The sequence below is a fragment of the Meriones unguiculatus genome, chromosome 17 (assembly GCF_030254825.1).
Source record: "Meriones unguiculatus strain TT.TT164.6M chromosome 17, Bangor_MerUng_6.1, whole genome shotgun sequence".
In the NCBI taxonomy this organism is placed as follows: domain Eukaryota; kingdom Metazoa; phylum Chordata; class Mammalia; order Rodentia; family Muridae; genus Meriones; species Meriones unguiculatus.
The window spans coordinates 74697996-74718449 of record NC_083364.1 but is presented as its reverse complement, the minus strand read 5'-3'; the positions used below and the strand labels follow the sequence as shown (position 1 = coordinate 74718449).

Sequence of the window (20454 nt, the reverse complement as noted above, 5' to 3'; positions counted from 1 at the left end):
TCAAGCCAGAAACAATTCCTAATTTGAAAACATATGTAACACCCACCAATTAACGAGCTCTCCCTCCTTCTGTTTATGCGTGCTGGAGAAAACACCCCTAAAGCACTGTTAGTCCTTTTGTTTTTGTAGAAACCATAGGACTTTTATTCTACTAAAGTTCATGATCTTTTGCATAAGGAAAACGCCACAATTATATTTTCAGCTATCACCACTAACATGTTTTTAAAATATTATTTTTCTTGTACATATTCAGTGCTTGTTGCTTTTAGAAGAAGAAGAGTCAGATTCATTAATAAATTCATGCTGTAATTGTTAGGCCACAGAGGAGGTCTTTGCAGCCAGCCCTGAAGATACCTGATAAAACAGGGTCAAATGAAAGGGGAGGAGGTCCTCCCCTATCAGTGAACTTGGAAAGGGGCAGGGAGGAGACCAGGGAGGGAGTGTGGGGTTGGGGAGGGAATGAGGGAGCAGGATACAGCTGGGACACAGAGTTAACAAAATGTAACTAATAAGAAAAATAAAATTAAATTAAAAAAAATGAACCGGATTAATTATACCCTTATTTTAACTAAGTGTGTTTAAGGTACTGTTTGAAGGTAGAACCCTGATGACTTCATGCCGTTCCTGGGTATTCCCTTTGTAAGTGCTCTGAACTTGACCTAGCTCACATACATAGTCTACTCAGGTGTACTTCTCTGTCTTTTCTGCTTCAGGGTATTTGTCAAGCCTCAGTATCCAATGGCTCCTTCAAGATTCCAGCATGTTAGTGATAGTATTTCTGGGGAGGCAAAATTGCCAGTTGATAGTGCAAATTTAATTTGCTAAGAGGCTAATTTCAGTGGCATCAAATTCCCTGGCCCTAACAGTGATGGTGTGTTATAATCGGTACAACTTGTTTCATCCAAAATGACAACAAAAGGCTCTCAGTGATATGCTAACCTACAGTATTTTGGTTTCTGGAAATTCCATCCAAAAGAGTACTACCGCTATCTATTGAACTACAAGAAACTTGGGAATCAAACATGTCCTCTGGCTATAAGCAAGAGAAGCCACATATACTGAAATCAACACATTTAAAAGTGCTAACTGAGGCACATTAAATAATGGACATAAATGCAGCCAAGTGAGAAGCAATGTGACTGGGTTATCCATTCATATTAACTTCAAGTCACATGATAAGCACTGCCATTTCTTCTAGAGAGTATTGTAATAGGCAGAGGCCAGTGCATGTTTAGTTCATTATAATTATGAGCCAAATGAAACCAGAAGTGCCACTAAATTACAATACAATAAAATATTAAACCCAACTCTCTTTAGCTATGATGGAGACTATTACAATTAAAGTTACATATCCATGAAAACAGAGAATTAGGGCTGAGATGGAAACCATTACTCATTGTATCGTATAAGACCATCTACTGCTCATAGACCCTGAGGCATAAGGTCATTTACAGATGAATTTTCAGCGTTATTCCTATGTTTTGTTGACTTAATGGGCTGAAACGCGCCATTAATGCAATCTGAAAATAGGGGTTTCAGATAATTTCATGTGCTTATTTTTTTACAGAAGATTAAAAACAAAGATAAAAATATATATAATTAGATGTTATTTATTTATTAATAACGATAATTAGGTTTGCATGTATTACTACACTTAGCTACTACTGGGAAAAAGAATATTTGGTTACATTTTATAAAACATAAGCCTGAAATAAATAGATATTCTGTGATAATGTGTTGATAAATATTATACATCTTTTTCCACACAATGAATAATGTACAGAGATGGTCTCGTGCTGCAAGTGAAATGTCTGTGAGTCTATTCTACACAGAAAAAAAGTAATGACTAGTACAGCATCTCAAGAGAGCAAGGGAGGCTATCAATGTGACAGGTACTGAGCTATGGAAATTAAAGCAGGCAGCAGTTTTTCACTCATGATGATCTTTTCCTTTCCTGAAATAGGTTTCTTTCTTCTTGACCATATTGTTTTCCTTGGCTGTTTGCATATTGTCAGCTACCAGAAATAAGCACATAATCACACACACACAGACATGCACAATACACACACACACACACACACACATACATAGTCATTCTACACAAAGACCATAGGGTGTTTGTTGAAATTTCAATTATTTTCTTTCTTATGCTACTTCCTCTCTAAGAAAGAGTGGAGAGGAAGAATTAAGTAAAAACGATTTGAAAGTAAGTACATTCATTACACTAGTCTATAGCAATGAAAAGGGGAATGAGGAAAAGTAATATGCATTTATATTAACTTGCTCTTTCAACTATTAGATTAAAAATATGAAACATTAATGCTTTAAGATGTATGCATATTTCAAACATCTTTCCAGTTAAATTGATAACAAAGCATAAAGCGGCATTCCGGGTTCAATCTGCACTGTCCTTCCACAGACTCTCCTATCAAGTGCTTGTTCCCTGGCTGGTAGTTCTGTTGTGGGGACCATGGAACGTTCACACGCTAGAGTCTGGCAGGCAGACGTGGATCCTAAGAAGCAGGTCTTCGGATGTTAGCCCTGCTGCTGGTCCTGGTGGGATTCGAGCCTCATCTGTCCTACAACGTGAGCAACCACAGAAACAAGGGCCTGCCAGGAAGGGGGCTCCTCTGCCCTGCCTTCCTCACGGGCCACAGGATAACTGCTGTCTCTGATGGAGTTTCCATCAGGGACTGTGATCACGGTGACTAATCTAAGAGGCTAAAGAGCCATTTCCCAATAGTTTGAGTTGTTCCAACCGGGTTATTTTCTTATTTAGATTACAGAAGTGCTAATTAAATAGAACTAACAAAATGAATTTCATTTTAGTAATTTTCTGCATTAAAACCACTTATAATGCGTACACAGTAGCACAAAGTTCACTTTGCTGAATATAATTAAACCTTAAAGAAATTATCGATTGCCTTAAAACATACATGTACAAATGCATAAATATGTTTACAAATGTAAACATATCTATGTACATTTGCTACGTTTATCAAAAATAATAAATAAAACACCATAAACAAACCAACTCATACTCTTGAATTTGTTTTCCACGGGTTCTAAAAAAGAGAGGGAAAGAAAAACTGGAGAATTATTTCACACGGGACGCATGATGGGACACGGCGCACTTCTGCGGGTGAAGGGTGCGCAGAACTCACCAGTAGCATCCTGCATTTGGCGACGCGCCACTTTCAGGCCAGCATATTCCGCGGCTGCCGCAACTGCCTGGGCAAAATCAGCATCTGTGAAAAAGGAGCCATCCGAAGAACTGACACTGGAGCGCCCGCTGGAAATGTTGTCCTCTTCTGAGGCTGAGCCCCAGCCATTGATCATGGACCCAGTGACGGAGCTCTCAAGGTCCCCGACACTGGAGGCTGGGGTCTGCTCAAGCCCACGTAACAAAAGCCTTCTAGTCTGCATTTTGGCAACTTCCATGTCAGCTTCGTCTTCCTCCTCTTCTGGGGCATCTGTATCCATATCTGAGACAAGGGGTCCTGAAATGTAGCCGTAAGTATGAGGTGGGGAAATTGGCCGCGGTGGTGGAGGAGGGCTCACGGGCTGCCGTCTGTAGGAAGATGAAAGGAACAGCTCAGCTCACCACTTAAGACACAAAACAATAAATTAATCGGGAAGTTGAGGCTTACAGTGACAAACAGCAACTCCCCTAGTGCCTTAGTTTCTCTTCTAGTCACTGTGATAAAATACTCAGACCAAAACAACTTCAAGGAGAGAAGGGTTCCTTCTGAAGCACAGTTCATTGCTACAGTCTGCGGGACAGGGAAGTTAAGGTCACAAGAGCTTGCAGCAGCTGGCAACACTGTATCCACAACCAGGAAGCAGAGGGCCACATATGAATGCTGCTGCTCAGCTTTTCTTGACTTACACAGTCCAGGGTCACAGCCAGGGAATGGCACCACCCATAGTGGGTGAGGTTTTCCACCTCAGTTACTGCATTCAAGCCCCACAGGCCTATCTCTCAGGATACTCTAGTTTCTGTCCCTCGACAATTAACAGTAACTGTCAAATCTGGTCTATTATTTTATTCAAGTCAAAATAAAGGTGAACTGATTCTCCTCGCGTGTGTTCATTGGATTATTTTCACTTAAAAGGAGGGGGGAGGTGATCCTTATTTGGGGAACACTGTATTTTTCCTGAAGAGTGTCTAATATTATCAGTTGCTTATTATTAAAGGCAAGAGACATTAATCTTGAAACAGTTTGTTCCACACACATTTTTTCCTTCCTTTTTCTTCATTGCTACTCTCACTGTTCAGAGCAAATGGAGTCATTCATCTTGACAACATTCAGCAAAATTCCTTACTATTAAAAAAATACATATTCAGCGTATGCCATAATTGCTTTTAGACTTTATTCTATTAAGAAAAGCTGAGATCCAAGAACAATTTTCTCTGATTTAATCACTTACGAGTTCCACTAAAGGTTATGAACTCTTTTTAAACTCTTCAGCTTTTTAGTGTTATATTACCTACCTGTTCATGCTTAACTGAATCTCTACCAGTCAGGCTTGTGTGGATCTATACCCTTGACTTTTCAATAAGGTTAAGGATATTTATTTTATAGTCCCAGAATTTGTTATGAATCAAAACACTAAGAAAATACTAAGAATACCACGCTCAGAATGATAAATAATGTGTCCCAGTCACTTGTCCAGAGTTTTGAAGAACTCATTTAAAAGTTAAGTCTTTCTGTCACCCACAGTGAGTGTAAGATGGCTGAGACTGCTTGGACTTCAACAGAAAGCAACACCATGTTCTTATTGAAGAAGAAGGCAAGGGAGTGGCTCTTTAATTTGGAGCCCTCTCACAGAAAGAGAAGACACAGGCTTCTTCACGGAATAGTCCTGCTCAGTGACTCCTCACCAAGCCAGGTAGAAGAGATAATGCAATGAAGGATGCCAGGTGAAAGGATCCAGGAGGACAGCTCATTGAGTTCTACACTCTGCAGAAGAAAAGACTATGATTTTTGCTCTGCTGAACACCACTGTTTCAAGGTAGCTGTCATCAGGATCTGGCATATCTATCATCTGATGACCTCACAATATGGGACAAGACAGATAATGCGTAGGTGCTAAGTCACTCAAAGGTATGACTAAATTGTTTAAAGAGAGATGATGTCTAAGAGCAAAGCAGCTATACCAGGGCACAGAGGAAAACAATGCAGCCAGTTCTGATGAGACCTGATAGGCTAGGGTCAGATGGACTGGGAGGAGGACTTCCCCTATCAGTGGACTGGGAGAGGGGAATGGGAGGAAAAGAGGAAAGGAGGTTTCGATTGGGAGGGGTTGAGGGAGGGGCTACAGGTGGTATACAAAGTGAATAAATTGTAATAAATTTAAAAATAAATTAAATGAAGAGTGAAAAAAAAAGGTCAAAGCTCTCATTACTGAGGTGAGTTGGTGCCAGGACACCCCCTTCTCCACCACGGTGACACTCATTGAGTAAGTTGAGTCAGAACACTGTCTAGTCCTATCCTCTGAGGACACTACTCTGCATTTGCTGCTGGTGTTCTCTCTTCCTTCCCCCAGGGCTAGAAGAGGCAGAAGGACAAAAGATGAAATGCAGTGCCAGCCACATCTCTGCCACTATTCCACGCTGCCAAAGCCCTCCACAAAGGACGTCTGGGAATGCATGATTAAGGTTTTAAGTGAACGGAGCTGGGTCTGAAATGGGAAGTAAGCAGACAGAGCTACAAGGGAGGTGGTCAAAACCAGCCAGGTTCCGATATGGCTGTCTACTTAAAGAGGGAAAAAAGTAAGTTCACACAGCGCCGTTTATAGGTGGTCTGGCAGTTCTTTGAAGTAAGGTATTTTCTGCTTTTGATCCCAATAAATGGAGACACTTCAGTAAACTTACTTTATTGCTTAGAATCAAAAACTATGAAAGAAATGATTTTGAAGCATCACAATCCACTCATTGAGATGCTAGCTAGCCATATTTTACAACATTAATTAATTCTTGTAATAACTTGCTGGAGTGCTTTTTAAGATATGATTTTAATTTTTTTACAGAAGACTATACTGAAATTAAAAGGCTTCCAAGTTCTTGTAGTTCTTACATGTAAGTTCAGAATTTAAACCAAATCATATTTCCAAGTCTACCATCTTTCTTCTAGGAATGGTAACAGCTACCCTCCCCACCGTCCATTTTTTTATGTATAGGTCACAGAGAGACATTTTATAAATGGATACATAAAAAAATATTAAGAAATAAAAATTAACACATTCCATCAAATAATTACATGTATAAGTAGATACTATTATAAAGAGTAGGCACCTTTTTACATATTTGTGTGTCTACCCATATAAACATACACAAACATATATACAGATATACACACAGTCATACAATATAGTGGATTAGTTTTCCTTTCTGGGTGGGTTTAATTTATCTGTGTGTGTGGCACTAGAAGAAATAAGAAAAATGTGCTGAAGCTGAAGTTATTTAAAAGATTAAAATGGATAATTGTTTCAATGTGGAATGTGTTATACACATAGGAGAAAAATCATTGTTTAATTTGGAGTATAATAAAATAGTGTACTTAAACTCTAATTTACAGCCTTTGTCAGCATGCATTGCCACAAGAACAAGCAATTTTTGTTTCTTTTTAAAGACATGTTCTGTTTTTTAGCACAAAGGAGACTATTTTGACCATCAATAAACTGCTGTGGAACAGCTAACTCCAGTATGAAAGAATTCCAATATTGTTGTGCTTGGAGAATTCACATTCTGGAAAGCAAAAATACCTTCATGTGAAACGGGGGCTGGTTTTTAACTACCACACCATGCAAATTCTGAGAAAAAGGCAGAAAAATTTATTCAAACCATCTGTAAATAAGGCCATCCCAGGGAATGTGTGATAAACATGTACAGTTTGAAATATGTAATATATTCTACTGGAAAACAGAAAGCTATTTCAGGATGTGTATTCAACTGGGGCTTGTTGCAAACGCAGCTCAACTCTCTAGATTCTCCCCCTCAGGGGCTTCAGTGTCTTGTGAAATAATATAAAAGTATATGTGTTCAACTCACAGCACTCTACGCTGCGGCGGAAATGATACCTCCATCAATCTGTTCAAGAGGAAGAGGAGCGATTCCATTAATTTATGAAAGCAATGTATCCACCGTTCACCATACGGCACTAACCCACCATGTCACAAAAGGGAACACTTTTGAGAATTTTTTTTTCAAAAGTTAGCATAGCTTAAATGTGTTGTACAATTAACCGTCTCCTCCTGATTATTTGTAAAATGGACATTTAGTTTTGCTTTGTCATTTGAATTTCTTTTCCTCCCAATAATATCCAATTCAACATGTTTATACTAAAAATACAAGTAAATTTCCTAGCCCATATGTGAATGTTATTTTCACCATTTGTACATTTTAGCTAAATATTAACTCCAGCAAGGCAATATGCCCTGCTCCCTTTAGAAACAACAGATGTGAACAAATAAAACAAGTTGGTTTTACTGTAACTGGCTAAAAAAACAGATTTTTTTTTTACTATATTAATCATCTACTTTACTGAGTTTTAGATATAAATGAAATATCTTGGGAATCCATTGGAGAAATTGTAATATTTATAATTCAAGTTGTGTGTGTGTGTGTGTGTGTGTGTGTGTGCATGTGCATGTATGGTGGCCAGATGACAGTCTTGGATATTGTTCCTTAGGCTTCTTCCACTTCAGTTTGTGAGTCTTTCACTGGTCTGAAGTCTTTCCAAAAAGACTCTACTGGTTGGCCAGGTATCACCGTGGCTCTGCCTCTATAGCAGTGATTCTCAGCTTTCCTAATGCTACGACCTTTAGCACAGTTCCTTGTGTTGTAGTGACCCCCCAACCATAAAATTATTTTTTGTGCCTACTTCATAACTATAATTTTTCTACCGTTATCAATCATAATATAGATATCTGTGTTTTTAGAAGGTCTTAGGTGACCACTGTGCAATAAGTCATTTCACCCTCAAGTGGGTCACAGATTGAGAACTCCTGCTCTATAGGGATAGGCTAACAGGAAAAAGCCACCAAGCCTGCCTTGTTTTTGCATAGGTTCTGAAGATGAAACTTGTTTGCAAGGTAAAGACTTTACCAAGGGAACTATCTGCGCAGCCCAACAATGTGAGCCTTTACATTCTTACTAGATGTCATGATATTATAATGGCTTGACTTCTAAACTTTTCTTCATATATCTAACAGTATTTATATGTGCCCCTACACAATAGATGTAAAATCAATTAATGCAAACACTTTCATGTTTGTTATGCCTAATGTAAGTATTCTAGATATTCAAATCAATGAAAATATTACCAGTAAAAAATTTAGAGAGAACACTTTATATTTTAGACAAATAGCGATTTTAAATCATACACAATAAATATAGATTAAATACATGTATATCTTAGACTGCATTTTCCAATATGTCCATAATGATTACCTCCTACTCCAAATGATATTCTAAAGTCAGAATTGGTTACTCTCCCATCAAGAAATAGATATTAATCTTGTATCTTGATAGGCCTTGTGAGTTCTTTGAACAACACAATCTAGCAGAGGCTAAGGATATGCCCTAGTTCTCAATGTGGACCTTCCTTACTTGGTCTTACAACTTTCTTGTTTTGGCTTGAAGCCAGTTGCCAACTGAGACGTGCTGATTTCCTGAGACTCTATGTTATGACAGGCCTGGTCTGTGGGGTGGGATCCTGGAAGCCATGACTAAGTGGCAACAGAGGGAAGCCACACAGCCCTGGAGCTTTCTGGATATGAGTGGGAAGTCTCATCCACAGGGTAGCTTCTAGCCCCAATGGCTGAACTGAGATGGAGAAGCCACATGAATGTGTTCAGAATTCTTGTCTTCTGAACAGTAGAAAATGGCTGTGCGAGGTTATCAAATTTAGAAGAACTTGTTAGAAGGGAATAGAAGAGGAAAACATAAGGAAATTCGGAATTCTGGTGAATAAAATAGACATGGTAGTCCAAACAAGCTTGGAAGGTGCAAACAACAAATAACAAGCCCAGAGAATATAAACCACAGTCCCAGAGATAGTATAGTACTGAGAGGCCAGAGGGCAGAGCTTGTGTAGGACCCAGAGTATTTAAATCCATACTGTGGTAACAGGGAAAGAAGTTCTGACATTCATGCTTGAATCTAAAAGACACATAGGTATTAGGTCAAAAGCAGGGACATAATGACCTTCTAGGAAGATGGTTTAGGTCATGCAAAAATCTTTCACTTCCTGAAGTGAAAGAAACGTAATGATGACAACAAAGGTGGTGACAATGGGGAAAGATGAAGTTACCAAAGAACAGGTCACAAAAGGTCCTGACTACTGTCCTGGGGAATTTTGTCTTTATTTTAAGGGAGATGGGAAGCCACTGAAGGTCCTTAAGTAGCCTGAACCTTTTGAAAATGCCTCAGCAGCAACAGGACCATTAGTGGAACATGACTACAACATAGTCAAGGGAGAATGGTGTCTTGTGAATGACTTGCAGTAGCATTCCAGAGGGATATTTAGGTAATAAAAACTTTGAGGAAAACAAGTACTTAGATATATGGGTGTACCTCGATATAAAATGAGATCTGTAGAGAAATAACTATCTCTAATGAGTGCCACAGCATCGAAGAAGCAGGGTGATGCAAAACAGAACACATCTGTTTGACAGACACACATTTGAACAGGCAAAGGAAAAAGAAGAGGCCACATTCAAGATTTAACTCCAGATGAGACTCCAACATTGTTCACTCACTCACTGAAAGGCAGACACAATGTAAACAGCAATATTAGGAACAGGTTAAATAAATTATAAGACACATTTAACACAATTATCTATGTTAAAGATGATCAGTGTAGAAAATGCACTGCAATGGAAATAGCAGCTTCTAAAATAATGCTAACAAATGGCGCTTTCAAAGCAATGTGAAAATATGCAGAGATAAGGGCTTATGAGGCTCTTTTTGTGTATACTTATTTTATTTTTTGAGATTATAAAACAACTACGTCATTTCCTCTTCCCTTTTTTTCTCAAACCTCCTCCCCTTATTGAACTCCTTAACATGATTATCTGACCACATAGATTATTGGTAGTTTATAATGTCTATATTGACAAAAAGTTGATCTTTATTTTGAAAACATTCTGTAATAGACATAGAATGTTTGTTATAAAAAGTAAGAGGAGCTCTTAATTTTTAAAGTACGTTTTCTTTGACTTTATCAATGTCTACTGTCTAGTCTAGGAAATCAAGTTCATATACTTTCATGCAATGAACATAATAGCTCACAAGTCATTGAGTACAATGAAATTGATTGCAAGTTCATGTATTTAAACTCATTACCCTATAAAGGCACTCTTCATCAAGTAGTGGAAAAATGCAAAGACTCAGGAATTCTCTTCTCAAAGAGCTTTTAATTCACATAGGGGAACAGATACAAATACCAAAACAGCAAGTCATCCAACTTGTAGGACAGCAGAGAAGTGAATAGAGTTTTGTAGAAAGGATCAAAAAAAGATCACCTAAAGTTCATAGCAGAAGAAGCCAAAAGAATAGGGGAACCAGAGGACCAGGGAGTTTCCTGTGAGATTGTATTTCCTAGGAATGCCAGAAGCTAAATCCTTGTCACACAAACATGACTGCCTAAACAGGAACTGAACAAGGAGGACACCAATAGACATTCTTACAGGGATTGGGAAAGGTGAGGAGGCCTCATCCCTGCACAAAAAAACAAAAACAAAAAAATAAACAACAACAAATATAAGAAGCTAAGAAATGCTGCGAGCAGAATTAGTCTTCCCCAGAGAAGAGCACGGCAACAAACAACTTATCCAATACGAAATGGTCAGCCACAAAAATATACATACAAGAAATACTATATAGACCGAGCAGAGTATATTTATGTATCTAGAAATATACATATGTATATTCATGTAATAGAAAAAAGCATACATTTGCAAGCAAGAGGGGTATATTGTAGGGTATTAAGTAAATAACTGAAGGGGAAATGATGTAATTATATTATAATCTTAAGAAAATAAAAGAATAATTAAAGAAGAAAAAAGGGGGTTGGGGAGGAAAACTTGCTTGTTTTTCCCAGGCAACCAGAGGACACCCTTGGAGGGGGAGCAGCCAGACTTGCAAGAATGAGAAACATTTGCCAGGCAGTAAAATAACAGGAGGTACCAGACCTGTGTTGTGACCTGAAGATAAAATGAGGGGTTTTCAAACACACTAAGTAGAAAAGAAGGTATTCTCGGGGCCTGAGGAAAAGGTGAGCCAGGCGGAGACCTAAGGGCCGCGAATACTGTGCTAGGCTGTAAGGACTGTCTCAATTAGAGAAACATCTAGAAGGATAAGGTGGGATAGTGCTGGAAGGTGGGAGGAAAATGGAAGAGACAGAGATGGGAGACCATTTCAAAGGTATTAGGGGAGCTTTAAATTTTTGGTTCGTTTGTCTTGCTTTTGTTTGGAAGCAGCTACAAGCAGCTGTAGAGATGGAAACCACACACACAAAAATAAGTCAAGAGCTAATATAGAGTTATCATTAAAGGAAACTGGCATGTAATTGAAATTATGAAACAGCATGAAGACAACAGAGGATTAAACAGGAGGATCATTGATATCACAAGGACAGAGGGTTTGGTTTTACTTTTGCATATGCTCTTAGATATTATATTTTTCTACATTGGCTAAAATAATATGGTTGATAATTCTATGTAAGACAGCCACTGAACACAAGAAATACATGAAAATATTACAACCCTCAGGAAGAACGTCTGAGATGGCTAAATAAATTCGACAGCTATCAGAATATAAGTAGCGGGCGAATCAATTAATAGAGTGAAAATACTGTTTGTTGAAAACAGCCTGTCCCAGATACTTACTTTACAAACATTATGTATCTGATTCTCAGAACAACTCATAAAATGCAATCACTGCAGGAAGCTTGAGGGGGATAAGGAGTGGGAGGCAGATGAATGGAGCAAAGTAAGTGCAAGCCCAGATGCAGGGGCCTGAGGTGTGAATGGGAACCTGGAAGGCAGAAGTTAAACCACATTAAACAGCTGACATAGCAGACAGGACACCATGGAAAGCTAAGAAACCTTCCAAGCAGGAGAGTTAGTAGTGAAGTTGGGGATTGGAAGAGGAGACAGGGATGAAAGGCCAGGGCAGAGGAAACTGAAAGCACCTTCCTTTGGGAGGAATATGAAGAGTATGACCGGAAGACAGAGAATGGGCTAGACAGTGGGGTGGGGCAGCCTACACCTGTAACTCCTGAACTAGGAAGCTCAAGGCTGGAGAACTGCCACAGGTTCAAAGCCAGCCTGAGCCACACACAGAAACCCTGTCTCATCAAACAAAATGTAACCAAGTAACCAAGTGAACAAATAAACCACCGCCACTACCAATCAAAAAGAAATAAAAAAGGCTGTGGAAGACAGTGGTTCCACTGGCAACCCAGAGGGGTGTAGCTAGGCAACAGGAAATTTAGGTAATTTTAGACAATGAAAGAATGCTGAGGTATTTCAGGGCTTAATAGTGTCTATTAGCGCCTCATTTGCTTTTAATAAGAATAGCAGAGATGGTCTGTGACCTTAATAGTAAAAAGAGATGCCTTATTTGTTCTCAATCTTCATACAGTTGCAAGGATTAATACTATTAATTCTAAATATGTGACAACCCAGTTCCACATGCACATGGAAGAAGGTTTAAAAATCCCCTTCTTTAGAGACAGTGTCTGATTTAAATTTAGTAATAACTTAAGATACTTAGTAAGCACTGTAAATTGTGCTTTAATCTGCAGGGTAAAATTGAAGCAGAATATGCTAGAATTTTTTTATTCAAGAATACTGAAGGAAAACCTGAGGAAAATAAAGTGTTCAGTTTCAAAGGATATTAGGAATCAGGAAAGCAATAGATACATAATATAGCGTGTCAAGGGCAATAAAATAGCACGAGTAAAATCATCAACAACAAGAAGAGCTAACACAACTCAGTAATAGGTTTTATCCGATAGAAATGACATGCATATTCATTGTATGTAATAAAATGGATTGTTGGGGATGCTCACTAGATCAAAAAGCCTGAATACATTGATATGCACACTCACACACACACATATGCTGTTTGTAGCTTGGACAGAGACATTCTGGCCTGATACTTAAACCAAAATTATAATATCTGAGGTCACCATAAAATAAATATAGTAACCCTGTATAAATGATATTTTGCTGGTCTTAAAATGATAGGAGAAAACTCTTTTTTTTTCCTCACAGAGTAAAGAAGCATCTTGTCCACACATGGGAAAAACTGTAGCATGAAACACTTACCATCAAGAACATAGAATTCACATGAGAAAGGTGCTCATGGACATAACTATCGTAAGTGGTTGAATGTTTAGGTCCACATCATTCTTTTCCGATTTCTAGTTCATGGCGTTCAGTTCAGCTAACGTGAGAGTTGACAGTATGTCCATTAACTGTATGGGCTGGAAGCCCAAGAAAATGCCCATGTGACTCAAAAATTATTTCACGGCACAACTATCTCTGAGGAGCGGACAGTCTGACTGGCCATCAAGGGCAGCTAATGAGAACATACCTCCTGTCTGGCTGGTGGGGCATGTGGCCCATGTCCTCCGGGCAGTCCTGCAACATGGGCTGGAGCTCCTCCTGAGGAGAAGGGGTGAGGGTGGCTGTAGACTGGTGACTGTAGGACACCGCAGCTGGAGAAGAAGCTGCCCCCCGCACAGGCGGTGTGGGGCCTCTTTCATCTTCCTCTTCTTCTAACTCATCCTGTTGCAAATACATCCTTGCAGGTGGCACAGGACATGACATTTCTTGGTCATAGCTACAATAGGTGACAAGAACGCGCAGTGAGCTATTTGTATTAGACAGCGTTGGCACTCAGTCTGCTTTTCAGATCTGTAGATTCTGGGTCACACTGAAGAATTATTGTTAGAAAAAACTCATTGTTAGAAGCTATCAGAACACACAATAGCATAGTATAGGCGCCGAGAAGTCTTATAGTAAGAAAGAGCTTTGCACAGTTGGTTTAGTGAATCTCCAGTGCACTTGGGGAATTCTGGCTGTCACTCCATAGGATCTCTAGGAAAAAACAAACTGCAAATGTACTGCAAATGGCCCAGGCTAATGTCTTAAACTGGGCGAAATCCTTTCAAAGGGATATAAACTGGAACTCAATTTACTCAGTCCATCACCACCCATGTTTCCTCTGACACATCAGTGAAGTACTGTTTCTTTAGTTGAATACAAGACTGGTTGGTTGGCATTTTGAATTTAGAACACAATGTCCTTGAAAAATCAAATGCCTTCTTTTCCCAGATAGAGAGCTGTGCTGGACATCAAGAGGTAGACAGAGAAGGCAAGCTCTTTCTCCACTTGCCCTGGGGCACATTCATCCATTACAATGCCAGAGATGAATTACACAGTATAAATTGCAGACTTCTTTTTCTTATTCTCTCTCTTTATTTTTTCTTCTATTTCAGACAGACACCAGATCTTGCTTTCTAGGCCAGGTCAGCCCCAGCCTCCTGGTTGCTGGGATTACAGGCATGTACCAAAAGTGGCCTTCCACAGCTCCCTCTTTATTCATGTTCTATCACCTGTCTTGCTTCCCTCAAGCAGAAAAGTTGACGGTCAAATACCATGGTTGTTTGTGTATTCCCTTACTTTTTAAAATTCTAAGTTATCCTTTGTCCCTCTTGTCTATGCTTCCTCTGTTCTCAAGGAGCACAGTAATTTGTTCTCATATCTAAAGAAGAAATCTTATATAGTCTTCTTACTATATTCTCTTCTCTGCATCAAACTGCTCCCCAGATCATCTCTATACTCTTTTGAAAACTCTACAGTCTAGTTTCTGTTGTGTATGCCACTGTGTATGCTGCTCTCAATTCATCTCCTTGCTTCTGATCATTCCTTTTTTCAGTACCTTCAAGTTGCTCCAAATTTGCAAAAATTAAGTGCACACCACTCACAGATCACTCACTGACTCCAAAGCAATAAACGATTCTTTCATTACTTAAACAATAAAAAATAAAAATTCCAAGGCAAGACACTCAAGTATCTGCACGATCTGGTTTACATCTGCCTTCCCGGCTTCCTCACTCCCTTCCATGTGTTTCCTGTTAGCTCTCCAGGAGTCCACATCTCTGTGTGGTCCCAGTGTCCATAAACCCCTGAGCTCCATTCAGAGCCTTCTCATGTGTCAAGGTTACGAACAACTGGCATTTGATCAGAAAGCCTTCATTCTTCTCATTCAAAATCATCCTCTATGGGATGTAATGCTTGACAGTTCTGCTTTGCTTTTTTTTTTTTCTTTCTTCATATCAACTTCATGTTAATTGTGTGTGTATATGTTTGTGCCTCTGTGTGTATGCGTGTCCTAAGCAGTAACTATTGTATTAAAATAGCTGGGACAACAAACTTTAAAAAAAACAACAGCTGAGCCAATCTCTGTTCCTTGCACAGTCTGTGCCTGCAGATTTACTGACTCGGTAAAATTTATATGTAACCGCAAAATCGGTCTTGGTGACATTTTCATGGTCAGTCCCACATCTGCACAGAGGCCAGAATCTAGCCACCTGCCATGTATGTTCCCAGCTGTGGTAACAAAAGTAAAAATAAACGAATAAGACGACCCGCTTTCGGGAGCTCATGTTTATGCCCTCAACAGTCACCCCTCTAACCATTTTCGTAGTTCCAAGCTTCTTTCTTAAAATTTTTCCCTTTCTTTTGATTTTTGCATAACACTGGTAATTTTCCTGTTTCTTGTGATGCCCAACGGGAGTGCTGAAGTTAAACTAGACTAAGGATGGCAACAGTGGGCCATATGCCCTGGGAGGCGAATGTGTTCAGAAATGATCTAGTGCTAATGGCTATGAGCTTCACGTTAGGGAGGAAGAGCAGATGTTAACTAAGGTATTTTAAGCAAGGCATCCATAAAATGAGAGTACGCACTGACAACAACCATCGAGGTGGAGGCTCTTAGGAACCCTTTCCTACTTCCCTCGAGGTATTCATATTCATCAGCATTACAGCTATGGGCAATGAGAATGGCCCTATACACATTTCCTATACGAGAAACTTTACTTAAGACACATTTTAAATAGTAATAGAAAACAGAAAGATGGGGACTTATTTTTGGGCAGAGTTGAAACTGTGACAGCCTTTGTTTTTGTGGAAAATAAATTAATGAAGACTTATTTCTGGTCATTTTTAATCACAGAAAAGACTATATTTTTTTCTGGTAGACCACACTTTCTGGATGTTTATTCTCTGTTGGGGGAGTTCTCCTTTGATGCTGCTGGTAATGTAGCTTTTTATTTTGTCTGGTGTACCATGTCCAGTGACAGAATTGGGAGACAGAAATGGTACACAAACTTCCCAAAATTTACCATGTGGTTTATTTGTACTCATTAAAAATTTTGAGGGTCAGTCCTGCGAAATTTAAATTTCTGAGTAAACTGCTTTTAGCACCATGTAATAATATCTAAGGAGGAGCATTTTCCAATATACCATGAGCTGTATCGATCGATGTAGTCGTATTGGGAAATGTAACATGTGACAAGGACACTCTGACACTCCCCGGCGTCGCTTAACGGCCAGGATGTGTCTGAGAAATCCACTGTTAGAGAACCTCATCATCAAACGAGCATCCTTTCAGAAACCTGATGGAACTGCCACTTCCCAGCTCTACAGCCAATGACTGTTAATAATACACATTGGAGAGCAGTTGTGTTTTCTGAAACAAGGAAAGCAGAAACGGTACAGTGGAAACACTACTGGGCAGGATTCTTCCATTCCATCATCATCTTATGAGATTAACACACATAATATGTTACAACACTGACTTCAGGGGAATCTACGAAGATATTTAAAATAGCATGAATCAGCCAGGGGTGGTGGCACACACCTGCAATCCCAGCACCCAGGGCAGAGGCAGGCTAGGTAGGCCAGCCTAGACTACAAAGCAAGTCCAGGACAGCCAAGGTTACACAGAGAAACCTTGTCTCAAAAAAAAAAAAAAAATCAAGAAATAATATATTTACAATATACATGATCCTAAGAATAAGTTTAAATGTATGCATGCGATTTTTATTTTGTTAATCCAAGGACTGCAATTAAAGGCATGCTCCACCGCCACCCAGCTATTATATACACTATTTTTAATACATGCATACACATGCACACATACATGAGTAATTAGATACACCCATGTACGCAGGTATACATATAATATGTGGGATAAAGAAGCTTCCTAAAACTTAATTCATGTTTGAGATAGCCCTAGGGAGAGCTTAGATATGTGGTACTACATATATACATATATATATATATGTGTGTGTGTGTGTGTGTGTGTGTGTGTGTGTGTGTGTATTTAATTTTCAAATGCTAAGGAAGTTTCCCAAACCTTAATTTATATTTGAGACTTCTCTGGGGAGAGCTGTTAAGCCCTGCTGTTTAATTTAGAAACTAGTGTTTGAGAACATGAGTAACGGGTCTCCTTTGGGCAATGCAGGTGAACGCTACCTGACTCTGTTCTGAAGCATGCATACTGCGTGTCTTACCGTGGCAGCCTCCTTACCTTTCATCTACTGACATGCTGTATTCTTCACTGTTGCTGTGTGGAGGCGGATGCGCCGGGGGAGGAGGAAGCAAGTCTGCCCAGTTCATGCCACCCTGCTTGGGTGCCTTTGGCGTACGGGCCCCTTTCTTGTGCCCTTGACTCCCTAGAAAAGAAATAAAACACACGCCTTTTGTTTCTGACCTTTACATTTTATTTTTCATTATTAAAGAGTTTAATATTTTCTGGTACTGTCATGCAATGCTTATGTGCTATGTGTGTGTGTGTGTATGTTTCTTGATTAAGCAGAACTTGATACAGGAGAAAAGGCCAAATACTGCCAGGTTCATAGCAAAGAAAGCAACATAAGCTTAAATGAATTTTTACAAGTCATATCATTAATAGTGATCTTCCTACAGCAATTAATTGCATTATGGATTATCATCTGAAACAAATGAGCTGTGGACATATTTTCTGGAGTGCCTTTCTATTGTTTAATTGCTAAGTCCTAAAATACAATACCATACAGATACGATCTATTAGTGTTCTACTGTTGCATTAAATCACTGAATATATATAATTTGTACTTGTCCATTGGAATGTCTCAGGCACAATGAAATTGCTCATTTTCTTGGGGAGGGGAGGGCAGGCTAAAATAAATTGCCAGAAGTGCTAATATATTTAATGACAAAAGAAGGAGAAAAGTGCATTTTTAAAAAAAAGAACAGAAGTATTTTTTAACCGGCATCTATAAAATTATGATAATGAAAAAGATAATGAAAAAGATGATGTTCCTGAACATTTTCTGTGGGTTGGGGTAGCCCAATTATTCATTTACTGTGGTGTTTTGAGTTTAGAACTGATTTATCCTTTAAACATTGGTAGCTGTACCTACACTAATTTTTAGAGAGTTTTGAGTCAAAAGACATTGTGCGATGAAACACTCCCACCTAACATATTTCGCCCATATGTATATTAGGAACACCGAGTCTGTAATTATTTTTTTTTTTTCTTACATGAGCTCCCAGAATCACAGAATTCCTTTAATTTTTCTTTATGGCTCTGAACCAAGTCCCATGGGAGATGAAGCAGGTTTGAGCTTATTCAGTGAGCTTTTAAAATGTTTCTAAGTCACTTGGGACTTTTCAGTCATAGGAAGTGTTTGTCGTGCCAGTTGTTCTGGGGCTTGTCTGCTGTTGTGTGGGCTGAAGGGCAAGCCGGTTGTTGACAATAAACTGTGACTGTCACTCCCACGCCTGTGTGTCTGTATGCTCTTTTACACCCTCCCATCCTTGTATTAGGACGACTATGGGGCATGCATTACGGAGTAAACATTAACCCGCGCCCGCCTCTTGATTTCCTCATACACATTTCCCCCCAAGAACAGCACTGCCCTAATCTTCTGAACACTGCAGTCCTCTCCTGGATTTCATTCATGTGCTTTGTTCTCCTCCAGCATCAGACTTCACATCTCCAGTACCCTTTCATCACCCACAGAATAACCAATGATAACAGACATTCAAGATCAGGCATCTAAAGTGAGGGATGTAGAAGCCAACTGAAAATCAAGAACTTAAAATTATGTTCTTCCCTATTAATATATGGTTTTTCTCTACAAGTACGTAAGACTTCAAAGACGAAAGGCATATAGTAATCAAAGACTTAAATGTTGTTTATGATTTTACCAAAAATACATACTTGCAATTTTACTCAAAACATGGAGTTTAGTTACTTTGAAGAAGAAAAAAAAATCACTTGAAAGGAGAATATTCAGTGCAAACTGAGAAAGATCTAAAATGGTAAACAATCATTTCTTAGCTGCTTTAGCTCCCATAAGAACCTCTGAAGCTCAGGCTGGACAATGCCAAGCCATCATGCCCCTATTAAGGGATGATAGTAAACTGCAAATGTGAGCATCATTGCAGAAGTTGTGCAGAGCCACTCAGCACAAAGACCCTAGCAACAACAACTCCCGCAGTTGCCAGGAGGCTCCATTCTTCCCTGTCCTGGAGACGCATGCTCCACTTAAGATCAATTGCTCCGTTCTCATTGTGCTGTGACTTGCCACATGTTAGTTCTAATAATGAACCGCCTTTAATTACAAAAACAGGACTTAACTACCAGCAAACTCCCATCTGCAGCGCCTATCAGGAAAACAGCTGGTAGACAGCTGCAGCCGCAAGGCCGACCCACAGGGAAGCCTCACTGTGGTTTCTGATGCAGGACAGGCTGAGGCTGGGAGGAAACTTCATGAGCTTTCCAGAAAGAACTGGGAGATCTCAGAGAGACTGTGAACTAAGAGAGGTTCCTGTTGTACCTCAGCCCCAGATTCTTGCTTCTCAGGCTCCATGAGTGCACCAAGTGGTAACATAGCAAATTAGTCACATATGTACTTTGTGGGGCTGTATTTTGGCTAAGGGAAGAAGCAGACCTTTAACTGTCTGAAAAGATTATTCTATACTTTTGAGGTTGCTAACTCTCAGTAACAAAGAAGGAAACGGCGTGCTTGATATTGGACGCCAAATAGGATCTGAAGCAGTTTATTGCACAGACAGTGCTTTAATTGCAGAACAGATCTGAGTCTGGGACTTCTATGATACAAAATGATGCTTCACCTCAGTATAAGAGCTCATTAGCACTCTGTTCATCATCTCTTTTTAAGAACAAGGCTGAGATAGTGCCAGATTGATTTCTAAAGTGGCTGTACAAGTTTACATTCCCACTAGCAGTGGAGGAGGGTTCCCTTTCTCCACAACCTCTCCAGCATGTGTTGTCACTTGAGTTTTTGATCTTAGCCATTCTGATGAGTGTGAGGTGAAATCTCAGGGTCATTTTGATTTGCATTCCCTTGATGGCTAAGG

The 20454-nt window shown here is 39.4% G+C and overlaps 1 protein-coding gene across 9 annotated transcripts in view; it reads right to left on the bottom strand.

Moving 5' to 3' along the window:
* Nucleotides 1-20454, bottom strand: part of Robo1 (roundabout guidance receptor 1) — a 1064494-nt gene that overhangs the window by 21611 nt on the left and 1022429 nt on the right. For all 9 annotated transcript variants that reach the window (XM_060370628.1, XM_060370629.1, XM_060370634.1 and 6 more), the window contains 3 exons: nt 17615-17759; nt 13610-13858; nt 3165-3571 (listed from right to left, as the gene is read on the bottom strand). In XM_060370628.1, the coding sequence (XP_060226611.1) occupies nt 3165-3571; nt 13610-13858; nt 17615-17759 (801 nt within the window). The remainder of the gene's footprint in view (nt 1-3164; nt 3572-13609; nt 13859-17614; nt 17760-20454) is intronic.